At 38.9% G+C, this 13862-nt stretch overlaps 1 protein-coding gene across 1 annotated transcript in view; it reads left to right on the top strand.

Moving 5' to 3' along the window:
* Positions 1-13862, top strand: part of LOC126234344 (esterase E4-like) — a 60638-nt gene that overhangs the window by 31247 nt on the left and 15529 nt on the right. Inside the window, exons 5-9 of the mRNA XM_049943030.1 lie at positions 11441-11631; positions 11765-11939; positions 12016-12194; positions 12282-12429; positions 12776-12911. Of these exons, the coding sequence (XP_049798987.1) occupies positions 11441-11631; positions 11765-11939; positions 12016-12194; positions 12282-12429; positions 12776-12911 (829 nt within the window). The remainder of the gene's footprint in view (positions 1-11440; positions 11632-11764; positions 11940-12015; positions 12195-12281; positions 12430-12775; positions 12912-13862) is intronic.

The raw sequence follows: 13862 nt of genomic DNA, 5'->3' as shown, positions 1-13862 counted from the left end.
TGTGAGCAATTTACAGAGACTACGCGACTTAAAATCCGAAAAGCTACGCGACTTAAAACCTGAAAAGCTACGCAAGTTGAAGTACGAAGTGACACAGACAAACAAATTCTCGCACAAACCTGAACGTTTTCTTAAATTCAGTGACGAGAACGTACATTACGAGCAATTTGTATTTGTAAAAAAATCTAAGGAACATAATAATGACAGAGCACAGATACACGATTTGCACTGTATAAGACAATTTATGTTTGTATTTTCACCGCTATTACCTGTAATGCAGAAACGAGCTTTGAACCTGTTACGACAATTTGCTATTGTACTTTCATCAGTATTGCCTATAATGCAGAAATTGGAATTAGCAAGAATACAGCAATTTGTGTTTGAAATTTTACCACCATTGCCTGCAACGCAAAAACTAAAATGTATTTGCAGTGCGTAATTGACCTCAGGGGATTCATTACGCTTTAATGAATATGTGCCGTAGCGAGCATAGGGCCCCGAGCTGTAGTAGTGCTGTTTTCATCTTTAGTTTTCTGCACTGCTGCCTTCTCTTCTACTATCCTTTATATCTATCAAAACAGCTCTTTAACTTTTGCTCTACCTAGAATTAAGAATATGTACTGAACACCGGATATGACAATTTTACCGAATGTGACAATTTTCAGTAGGCACTCCCGTAATGACAACTAACAACGTAATTTTAATAACAGATAAAATAGTAATCATCAGTATATGTAAAATTAGCAGTAACAGCAACCACATTTTTGGTAACAATAGACGTTTTTCACCGTAACAGCATGAAAGTCAGTCGCTTAGCATACGTAACCAACAATGTAATGTACAAGCTTTAATGTTTCGCCGCGTGCACGTATAGTCCCAGCTACAACAAATTGTAACTCACGGCAGCAAAGAAACAACTACGTATAGAAACACACTATTTCAATTCCTATCGCAAATGCACCGTATAGAAGTGACTATCATGACAAACGTAAAAATAATGAGCTCAATTTTCAGCGTACATTTAATTACAATCGATCTTTTCAGCAGCAAGAACATCAGCAACAACATATTATCACGAATGAAACAGACAATAGGTATCATCTATAGCGTAACACGTCAGTAAGAAATAACAGAGCAGTTCAAATGGTCAAAATACCACAGCATCGTCCCGTAAATAACAGCACGTATGACAGAATTTGACGAGACACAGTACAGGTAGTCTATTCCAGTAACGTAAGCAATACTTATTGACACGCAGAATTTTGTTCACGAGAATGTTATTTGAAATATGCTTTGCTGAATACACCACTTTTATCGCACACAGATCTTACCAGGAATTTTTCTATTGGCACCGACAGTTCCAACACAGCTTTAGGCGTACATATTTTTCAGGAAATTGAAGAAGATGGGTCAATAGTAATTAAAAACATCGCATTTGCAAGCCGCATTTTGTCACCTGCTGAACGAAATTATTCCGTTACTGAACTAGAAACATTATGTGTTGTATGGGCTTTTACGAGATTTCGGCACTTTCTTTATGGCAGACATACCACCGTTTACACAGATCACAGAGCTATACAATTTTTACTTTCAGCTAAATTTACTCACGACAGATTAAGCAGATGGAAACTGTATTTACAAGAATTTAATTTTACGATTGTTCACATTCCCGGTACACAAAATGTTATAGCAGACGCACTTTCTCGTTCTCTCAGCAACAATCAGCAAGACGTAGCAACCAACTTCTGCAAAGCAAATTTCAGCGTCATGTACATTCAACAAGTTGCATTTGAAAATTTTATTTCATCATCATTACAGGACATAGCACGAGAGCAAAGCAAAGACAATGTGTGGAAAGAAATTAAACACCTTTGGCAAGATAAGAATAATGTTACGATTAGAAACCACTACACTGTACGCAATGACATTCTGTTTCGCCGCTCTCATCCAGACAGTAACAATTGGTTATTATGCATTCCTGACGAACTGGTTAACAAATTAATCTGGTACACTCATTTAAGCTACGCACATTATGGAGCAAGAAAATGTTTTCTGATACTGGGACAGAACTGTTATTTTGCCAGCATGGAAAAACGTATACGACGAGTTTTAGCGTCATGTAAAATTTGCCAGAAAGCTAAGTCTGACACCACTTCACACATTCCTCCATTATACCCCATTGTACCTGTTAAATTAAGACATATGGCCGCAGTAGACATTTTTGGTCCAATTCCGAGAACTAATAGAGGTTTTTGCTACATCTTTGTCGCTGTTGAACTCACTTCAAAATTTGTTACCTTCACTCCGTTACGCAAAGCTACTGCTAAAACTGTTTCGAAAGCATTTGTAAAGCATTTCTTATTTCATGTAGGACATGTGATGAAAGTAATTTCTGACAATGGATCACAATTTCGTTCTGTCATATGGACACGCATGTTACGAGCTAGAAACATTTCTCCGATTTATATATCCAAGTACCACGCCTCTTCGAACCCTTGTGAACGACTAATGAAAGAAATTGGCAAACTGTGTAGAATATACTGCCACAAAAGACATGTTAATTGGGACACACACATACACTCATTCCAAGATGTAATTAATTCCATTCCAAATGAATCCACTATGCTACCTCCGTCTGTTATACTGAAGAACGTTGAACCACCAAACAAAATCAAAGAATTAGTAACATTTCCTACATCTCGTCGATTACGACACCACGAAATAATTGATATTGCGCTGAACAACATCAAACGTGCCGCAGAGCGCCGGAGAAGACAGCAAAAACAGGTTTGTAGACACCGAGATTTTCACGTTGGACAGAAGATATTAGTACGTACACACTATTTATCCAGCAAATTAAAAGGTAAGTGCAGTAAATTTGAACTTCTATACGCAGGTCCATATCGGATTCGCAGCATTCCTCACCCCAATGTTGTACACGTCGAAACTCTGAGAACCAGAAAATCGAAAGGCAACCATCATGTGTCAAACATTAAACCCTTTATCGAATGAAACCACTTTACGATGTAACATGCTATGAGGCCGTTTACACATTTTATGACCACTTATGCAATTATATTCACATGACTAATTACTGATGATTATCGTATTTTTTTCTTGGCAAGTGCCCGGCAAGGTAAGGTTAGTAGGTCGCTCTTCTTGTCGTTACACATCAGACCGTGCATATTTTCCAGATGAACTTACACATTTTGTGACCACTTATGCAATTACATTTATGTGACTACTTATTGATGATTATCGTATTTTTTCTTGGCAAGTGCCCGGCAAGGTAAGGTTAGCAGGTCGCTTTTCTTGTCGTTACACATCAGACCGTGCACATTTTTTCAGATGAACTTACACATTTTATGACCACTTATGCAATTATATTGACATTACTAATTATTGATGATTATCGTATTTTTTCTTGGCAAGTGCCCGGCAAGGTAAGGTTAGCAGGTCGCTTTTCTTGTCGTTACACATCAGACCGTGCATATTTTCCAGATGAACTTACACATTTTGTGACCACTTATGCAATTACATTTATGTGACTACCTATTGATGATTATCGTATTTTTTCTTGGCAAGTGCCCGGCAAGGTAAGGTTAGCAGGTCGCTCTTCTTGTCGTTACACACTAGACCGTGCATTTTTTCAGATGAACTTACGTATTTTATGAATAATTATGCAATTCTCTATAATGACGCATTAATTTTATCAAATTCTCTCTCCATTGAAGTCTTTAATTATCGCATCTATTAACTACACTACATATAAGCTGAACACAACGAATGTCACATTTTGTCTTTCTTATGTATGTACGATTGTTTTCATGTTTTGTTTGTATGCACTGTGAACTAGTTAAGGTATAACACACACCATTTGACTTTGACATTTTGCCTTGTGATATCTCAACATCATGACTGTTTTACATTTTCCTTTTTTGCTGCTGCATTACGATATTCTCTGTACACTTTTTGCCTTTAAACACTGTCTGTGTTTTGAGATATTACGTTTTCTGTCATGTTATGTTGTATGCTTAATTGAGTCACCATTAACCAGTCACTATTTAATGGGTATATGATTTAAATGCAAGACATTAATCTTTGTTCATCAATTTCAGAAATAAATGATGCGTACAGGAAATGAATTAAACAGAAGTGGGAATTTCACCTATGGAATAAACGAAAGAAGATGCAATAAGCTAATGAGGACGAGTAAATGGATCAGAATTAACAAGCATTAACCAGAATATATTATACACATCGCAGAATAGCAGTCTTAACTAATTTTTTCTTTCAGAATACAAAGCGATTGATGCAAGCTGTCAGACAGAACTACACATTTTAGTTTTAAGTGATGAAATATGCTAGGGATTAGGAATAGTTGTGTGATGAATAATGAAATGATTTTTGCAAATGATAATGAATGCTGATAATGAACAATGATGAAGAATATGGTACTATGAATAATGAAGTTTTTGTTTACAGGTGATGATAATGATGGAGTTATGATGATATGAATAATGAAGTTTTTCTTTACAGATGAGGATAATGTTGAAGTTATGTATTTATGCTATGTAGTTATTTAAGTATTTGTTGCAGTTTACTTTGACAGCAGGTGTTATATTGCGTAGTAGGATGACTGAAGGTTTTGGAAAGGACAGCTATGGAACACATTTTTATACACATTTCACTACCTGTTAATTCGAAGTTCACTACTTTTCAGCATAGTCTGCGTTTCTTCTTTCAGCTCAATAATCCATTTTGTATTTTTCTTTCAGGAGAAGCTTTTTATGATACTTACTAAACTTGTTACTTATTATACCTGTTCTAGTACTTGCATTTTTCTTACCCACTTGTGTCTATCATTTATGAATGTGATAACCTTGCTACAGCTGACTCATGACGAATGACGTTACACAATCTTTTCATTTATAGGAACAACCTAGAAGCAATTTTTTTCTCTTATTTCTTCTTGCTTTCCCTTATAATTACCCAAAGCAATGCATTGCTAGCAGAAAAAACAAAATGTATTAACAGTCCCAGATAATGTCACTAGTTTATGATAATTCTGAATAACACTGATCAGCTCTGAATAGTATGTCACTTGAATAATGACTTCTTAATGATACCTAAACATAATTGCCACTATCTATTGTAATGAGAGTACTTATTATGCCCATGCTTATTAATGCTACTAATGTTTTGTACTATTCAGTACTTGCTGGCCACTGAGTGCCCATAATTAATGTAACTTATAATGCCCATGCTTATTAATGCTATGACTGTAATTAACTGATTTTTCTAATAATGATTTCTTAATGATATGAAGAATACTGAATGATGAATAATGTTTTATACTATTCAATACTTGCTGGCCACTGAGTGCCCATAATTAATGTAATTACTTATTATGCCCATGATTATTAAGGCTATGACTGTAATTAACTGATTTTTAATAATGATTTCTTAATGATATGAAGAATACTGAATGATGAATAATGTTTTATACTATTCAATACTTGCTGGCCACTGAGTGCCAATAATTAATGTAACTTAACGTTTTGTTAGTGTTTTCAATGATGACTTCCCATATTAATACTGAATGATGATAAATATTTTGTACTAATCGAAAGTTGCTAGGCCACTGAGTGCCAATAATTATTTGTAAATATGTCATTTGAATGAGGAAAAATGTTTTGTAATACTCAATACTTGATGGCCATTGATTGCCACTCTTGTCTGTAAATTAATTAATGAACATTTTTCTGTAATACTACATTCATGGTACAGAAATGTTCAATGACTAGAGTATGGATACCGCAAACTACTTATGTAATCACTAATCAAGACTTGTGTGTTAGTTAATGTCCTTCACCTTCTGACCTAACTACCTGAAATTATTGTAACATCCATTTGTCTTGTCCATCCTCATTATCATGGAGCACTATATTTGGTTTTTGCACTAATTCTACGTTGGTGTGCCGCCTCTTAAAAGCGTGGTGTTGACACGACATGCTGTCCACCACTGTAGGCGAAGAAACTACTTATGTAATCACTAATCAAGACTTTGTTATGGAGCACTGTGTGCCGCCTCTTAAGAGCGTGGTGTTGACACGACATGCTGTCCACCACCGTAACCGATGAAGACGTTATTCTGGTCGCACTGTTTGGTGTACCTGGTATACTGCCAAATGATAGTATGGAATACTACTACGACGTTTCACTGTCTTGATAAGCTGATAAATACTTCTGGGAACGGAACTGCAGATTGTATCACTTAGTTGTGATTCTGTGGAAAGATATGGACTTTCAGTGCAGCTATGTGCAAACTAAAGTGCTACAACCATGATGCAATCCTTCCTTTCCTATCCTAATAGTGAAAGTCATTTTTTTACTAACACCATTTATGTTCATGGCCTATACATTTTTTTTCTCGATTTGTTGAACTCTAGTGCGAGTACACTTGTGTCACTTGTCGACATGATTTTTGCCATTTGTTGTCAAAATACTAAAGACATTTTCGATTTGTTTTGAAGTGCAGTATGTGTGCACTCTTGTCATCTATATTGTATATACTTTTTGTGATTTGATGATTTTTTCTACTCTTGCGTTTATTTGTTATAAAAATGTTCAAAAGTTTTCAGTGCATGTGCACTTATGTGAATATATTTTCAACTGAACTACAGTGCCTGTGCACTCTTCTCAATTTTCGATATGATTTGTGTTCATTCTGTATACCTTTTATGATTTATGTCATTTGTTACTCTTGTATATACATTTCGTCTTTTACTGATATGTTCTCCACTGCAGTGCATGTGCACTCATGACACTTGTCAACATGATTTTTTTTTTGCCTGTTATGAAACTGCTAAAGAATTTTTCAGTGTGTGTACACTTTGTTATCTGTCAAATAATTTGTATATACATTTTTCCTGATTTGTTTTGTACTTATATTTTGTCATATCTGTAATGTTTTGTAATTGGTGCATGCGCACAACATTTAATTCATGTGATACATCTAAATATTTTGTAAATGTTAATTAATTAAAGGAAAAATTTGTTACGATGGCAAGTCCAAATGACTCACCATCGCTGCCAAATTTTTGCCCCCCCAGTGGAGGGTTATGAAACACGTATGTTGTGCGGCAGCGATGCTGAGACATTGTAGAATCTCTGACCAGAGCAGTTGCGCTCGACTCGCAGTAGCGAGCAGTCAGCCAGTCTGCAGTAGTCAGTCCTCTGTAGTGCTTGGAGTCGGTTGCTAGCAGTAGCGGAGAGCAGTCGGCGGGCGTCGGCATCGCAATGGTCGAGATTCAGGACGAGGTATAATTTATTTAAATAAATAATCATGCAGCTTTGCGCTCATCAGATAATGTAACGAACAGTCATTGTAATTTAACTTTCAAAAATCGCCCCCAATAATAATTTTGATTTAAAAGCAATTTTAGAGACAATCATTCAAATTTCCTTCCATTTCCTTTTAACAAAGATTTTTAAAAGGTACTTCCAATGCTTTTCATGCAAGCGCCAGAGAACAATAAGAGCAGAATTTTGACATGCAGTTTCACTAAGGTAAGAAATTTATTCTCGTTTCGCACAGGGCAAACACCGACTTTTCGGTTGAATTGAGTTTAGGTTATCATTACAGTTTCATTATCATGGGATTAGCGTTCATTATTTAATGGGAACTTGTACTTGAGTCAGATAGCGAGCTTTCATTTAATTGTCTTTGCCATTAATATTCTTGTGGGGAGTTTACACTTAGCTGTGGCACCATTTCTAATAAATATTGTTTTTAAAATTTCTGTGGGAGTTCACACTTAGCTGTGGGTCCATTACTAATAAATATAGTTATATATTTTTAGAATTTGTTGTGGGGAGGTTACAACCTCTTGTTCGCATTGATGGCATTTTGAACAGTGGACGTTACATTTCAGATGTGTTACGACCCGTGGCTCTACCCTTCATTCGATCCCTGCGAAACCCTACATTTCAGCAGGATAATGCACGACCGCATGTTGCAGGTCCTGTACGGGCCTTTCTGGATACAGAAAATGTTCGACTGCTGTCCTGGCCAGCAAATTCTCCAGATCTCTCACCAATTCAAAACGTCTGGTCAATGGTGGCCGCGGAACTGGCACGTCACAATACGCCAGTCACTACACTTGATGAATTGTGGTATCATGTTGAACATGCATGGGCAGCTGTGCCTGTACACGCCATCCAAGCTCTGTTTCACTCAATGCCCAAGCGTATCAAGGCCGTTATTACGGCCAGAGGTGGTTGTTCTGGGTACTGATTTCTCAGGATCTATGCACCGAAATTGCATGAAAATGTAATCACATGTCAGTTCTAGTATAATATATTTGTCCAATGAATACCCGTTTATCATCTGCATTTCTTTTTGGTGTAGCAATTTTAATGGCTAGTAGTGTATTTACAAAGTAATGGAGTAGCGAACGTAGCCATGTCAGACGGTGTAAGAACAGTGTTCGTAACTGGTTTCTAACGGTAATGGACTGGAGAAGCAATGTCATGCCTTGTCAGTGAGTGTCGGTTTCAAAACCGACAGGAAGTGGCGATGTCAGTAAACGAAGGTCCCTCCCAATTGCATGCAGTAAACCTTTGCAGTCGGGTACTTCGCAAAGGTCCATTGTTGAGACCGTTACATAAAGCGCCACATGATCTGTGGGCCATATAACGCAAAACTCGAGACGCGCTGACTGGAGGCATGTAGTGCTCTCCAAAGAGGGAATAATTTGCCTCTTTTCATGTCATGCATTGATTCGAGTGGCCTGAAGGTCCAGTTAAGTGGTTTAACGTGCAATATGTGGGGTGTATAGATCAGTCCGTCGCTGGCTGTGTGATGTTCTGGGGTAATTTTCGTACCATGTGCTGTGTTTGCTCACTGAGGCTACAGTAAACATGAACAGGATATTTATTTCAATATTCTCAGTCATCATCAGTTGTTTGTCCAACATCTACATAGTTAATATGCCGCAGACACTCCCATATTTCACAATGGCAACAGCCTTGTTGACGGGGCTGCCCATGCACCTTCCTGGTTTGATGCACACCCATTCTCCGATGGCCTCCTCTAAATTATGGCTAGTTAAGAGTGGGTCGGTGAAGAAGGAAACGGCTGCAGCAGATTAAATCTGGGACTATTGAGAAAAATGGGTGAAACGTAGCAGTCAACAATGCCTCCACAATTCGGTAGCCCCACGGATTCTGATCGTCAATGAGTGACTACACTTGCATATGGCGTAGCTGAAGAAACTTGTTGACTTCGTTCCTCGTCATCAAGGATAGAGGCGGTGTTATACGGTATTAGCGTGGTGTCTTCTGCGAGTGACTAATTCTTTCTCCGATACGATGCTGCAGAGCAGTGCCTGTACTATTCCGAATTACGTGCATACATGTCCGAAGCAACATCGCAACGAACTTCTGAACAGCTCAGGCACTACACTATCACATTTATCCGCCGACACCGGGCAAGCTACTTTCAAGTAAAATGTCTGTCTTCTGCGGGAATATACGTAATTGAAGTAGGAGTACAGGTTGTATACACGTAGTTGACGACTTACGGAAGTGAGTCGCGCTCAGATAGCCTAATGCCAAGGCGACTGCTCGCGATGAGCGAGGAATCCGGCTTCGAGTACCGATTCGGCACAACTTTTCATTGTCATCATTCCATTATAAAGCTGATAGTTGTCCATATTCGCAACTGCGTGTACATTTCATGTGCAAGCATGACAAGAGCCAGATCAGTTATGCTAACTTACTCTGTTTCAGTTTCATTAAGTGAACACAAAAGGCTGTCTGAGTTTAGAACATGATTCCTTTGTTTTAAGACGTAAGCTATGAGTAAGTCTAAAAGCCTTAACAAATGTTCTACAATCTTTTATGTACGTTGTAACTGCCCTATGCTGGAATCTTCCGTCCTACGACACACATCCTGCCAATTGTACTTGACGATGTAAAACGACCGAAAGCTTTTCCATTAAGTTTACATCGATTGATTTTCAATGTAAGATATTTTATTCGGCCAAAGTAATCAGTTGAAAACTGCGTTAGTATTGTACTGGCCAATAAAACTGCAGCATCATAAAGAATACCTGACACCAAAATTTAACTTATTGTGCCTGTACAGTACAGTAGGGAGAAAACGTGATTAAATTTGTAGGTGATCTTGGGGGTGTACACGGTGCGTAATTATTCAGTGCACTGAGGCACCACCTCTCACAACGACAATGGCCGAACCTGGTTGGCCATCGAGTGCAACTGGCCCGCGATAACAGGTCCCATGCTACTTCGGCCATAATTCATCAATGTGGTTGGTCGTTCGTTCACGACCGAGAAAACAATATACCAGTTCTCTCGGGCGCATGTCTCGTGGGCCTTTGATACTCTGGATGAGGTTGGGTAAGGCCGTCTTGGACCCATCGATTCCACAGTCATATGGCAGTACGAGCAGCAGTATCGCAGAACTATGGGCGAAGCTAGTTTCACGCTCGGCTTACTTGGAAGTGACGTCAAAAAGACGGTACTCGTTGCGACCGCCAAACTCAACAGAGGTGGACCCAGTAAGCTAATAGCTAACATCTCCAGTCTGGCAGTGGGGCCTTGGATATAGCGACATACACTGGAAGAAAAAAGACAACTAAATATTTGTGACAACCAAGAACACAAATATTAAAAAACAGTTTCTGATGTTGCTGAGCAACGGTCATATAGTATTTTTAATGGAACACATCGCCATTTCACTGTTTTATTGTTTATTTAAATTCAACTCAGGTTTCAGCCGTTTATGCCATTTTCCAGTATGTGAGTTTATGTCTTTAACATATAATGCAGGACACTAACATGATGTCAAGCTCAAAGTTGGCCATAAATTAGGAGCAAATATTTTTCTTAATTTATGGCCAACTTTGAGCTTGACAACATGTTAAGTGTTCTGCAATATATGTTAAAGGCATAAAATCAGACACCTGAAAATGGCATAAAAGATCGAAACCAAGGTTGTACTTAAAACAGTCAAATGGTGGTGTGTTCTATTAAATAAAACAAATATCATTGCCGCTCTTTTCACTAGCAGCAATTTAAGCTCTGCTGTTAGGTTCCTGTCTAACCATAACATAGCACAACAGACAGAAGGTAGAAAAACATATACTGGATGACACAGTGGGCGACAACGTACAATGCACAACTCATCAGTTAATACCTTATTATAATGGATGTAGAAGCAAACGTACAACATGAATATCTTTCTTAGCCAAACAGCGCAGAACAATGAGGTTTAGAGGACCATCAGTGCACAGTTGACGTATAATAAAAGGTCACCCTTACTGATGCGTGGCGATGCACCTGCTGGTAAACTTCCTCCGAATGTCTGATATCTAAGGCTACCTTTCACGATGCAAATATGCTTTCGTTCCAGGTTTATTCCAGAGGGCAATTTCAATGAGTGCTTCTATTGACACGATGTGGGACATTGACAGAGATCCAGTGGTGAAGGCGAGAAAGCACGCGGAACTCGTTGGCTGCCCGACGGGAACCTCGCAGCAGATAGCCGACTGCATGCGCGAGAAGACAGCGGAAGAAATCGCGTACTCCATCGACGGACTAGCGGTTAGTATCTCAGATACATCTACAGCAGTACAGTAGTTTTAAACTAGTATTTCCAATAGTACAATGTAGGCACAAAAAGCCTCAAACCTGAACAACGTGTTCAGTATAGCCATCTAAATACGCAGTGTTACAGGAATGGGGATACGATCCCATACTCATCTACTACCCTGTCATTGAACCTGATCTCAATGACGGCAGTGAGAGATATCTTGATCAAGAACCGTATCCACAGCTACTGAGCGGGAACTTCACGAAAGTTCCGTGGATGACTGGCTACACAAAGGACGAATTCTCGTGGAAGGCTCTCTGTAAGTATTAATACGTGTACAGATCTTTCTTTCCGCAGTCATGTTAACAGTTCTGACTGTCGCTGATTCTTTTCAGCCGTAGTTGAAAATTCAACGTGGGCCAACGACATGTATGGAAACTTCGAGACTGTCGCTCCAATATCATTCATGTACGAAAGAGGTACGGAGCGCTCCCGCAACATTAGCCGAGAGTTGAAGGCCTTCTACCTCAACAACCAACCCATCACTAATAACTCACTCGATGGCCTCGGAAAGGTAATGTTCAATACAAGTATGACATTCATGAAATAAATAGTGAACGCAAAATAGATTTACGACTCACACACAACTGTTTTCTTTCAGCTGTATGCAGATTCCATCATATGTTTCGGCGAAGACCGCGCAGCTAAAATAATATCAGGAATTAGTGATTTTCCAGTTTACTTTTACAGATTTTCTTATCAGGGAAGGTACAGCTTCGTTTACTACCCAAATACTACGACGCCCTACGGTACGTTTTTCCCACAAAGTGGATTTATCTCATCGTTCATATTTTTGCAGATTTACAATGTTATTATCTGTGGGAGCCATTAATTAATGTTATTAATATCTCTGTCAGATGCAATTATTAGTCGCAATGCTTAGCCTGACTTGTTGCCCAAAGCAATGGACTTTTAACACAATTGGATACTTATAAAACTGTATAATATGGCTGGCATATAAAAGTAAACAAAATCCCTATAACATAAGATTAGGTTTTAAGTTGACATTTAACAGTAACAGTATATAAGTATTCCAAGTCAATAAGTTATGACGTGAATAAATATAATTACGTCACTTGTTTTCGTCTTTCGTAGGTGTTGTTCATCATGACGAGCTAATCTACTTGTTCTACTTGTCAGCGCTGGATTTTCCATTTTTTCAAGAAAGTGATCCAGAAATCCAAACTCTTGAGCGACTTACGACGATGTGGGCGAATTTTGTGAAGACAGGGTAAGGAACTGTTCAGACAGTCTCGCTTGGTAAAAGTATCAATTTACTCCCCTTCGTATCATTTTACTCCCCTTTCTTCTCAGACATCATAGTCGCACTAAATTTCTGAAACGAGAACATTTTCTCCCTCGACCGTAACTACCGTTTGTTGTCCACCACTGGTCAGTTCTGGCTCTTGTGACATTTTCAAGCGGTAGTTGATGTGCATGTGTAGAAGCCACCAAACCATCATTTTTGTCAAATTTCTGATTATGGGGCACTAAAAATGTAAGACACACAGACACATGCGCGCGCCGCGCGGGATTAGCCGAGTGGTCTAGGGCGCTGCAGTCATGGACTGTGCGGCTGGTCTCGGCGGAGGTTCGAGTCCTCCCTCGGGCATGGGTATGTGTGTGTTTGTCCTTAGGATAATTTAGGTTAAGTAGTGTGTAAGCTTAGGGACTGATGACCTTAGCAGTTAAGTCCCATAAGATTTCACACACATTTGAACATTTTTTTGAACACACGCGCGCGTGCACACACACACACACACACACACACACACACACACACAAAGAGAGAGAAAGAGGGAAGTGCAGTCTTCTATCCTCTAATGTTCCTAGAAGAAAGTGAATTTTTTGCTGATGAAGTTATTTCTAAAGGTAATACAAAAATGGTTCAAATGGCTCTGAGCACTATGGGACTTAACTTCGGAGGTCATCACTCCCCTAGAACTTTGAACTACTTAAACCTAACTAACCTAAGGACATAAAATGACATGCCCGAGGCAGGACTGGAACCTGCGACCGTAGCGGTCGCGCGGCTCCAGACTGTAGCGGCGTTTTTTTTTTTTTTTAATCTCATTTTGTTCGCTTTTGTTCGTTGCATCTGCTCGGGGCGGACGTCGTAAGACAGCCGTTTAGGTTCGTTGTTGATAACAAAAGGTGCATACATGAACCATGAGTCATGCAA

Source organism: Schistocerca nitens, chromosome 2 (genome assembly GCF_023898315.1).
Source record: "Schistocerca nitens isolate TAMUIC-IGC-003100 chromosome 2, iqSchNite1.1, whole genome shotgun sequence".
NCBI lineage: Eukaryota > Metazoa > Arthropoda > Insecta > Orthoptera > Acrididae > Schistocerca > Schistocerca nitens.
Note: the sequence above shows the minus strand (reverse complement) of the source record. Positions and strands in the feature narration are given on the sequence as shown.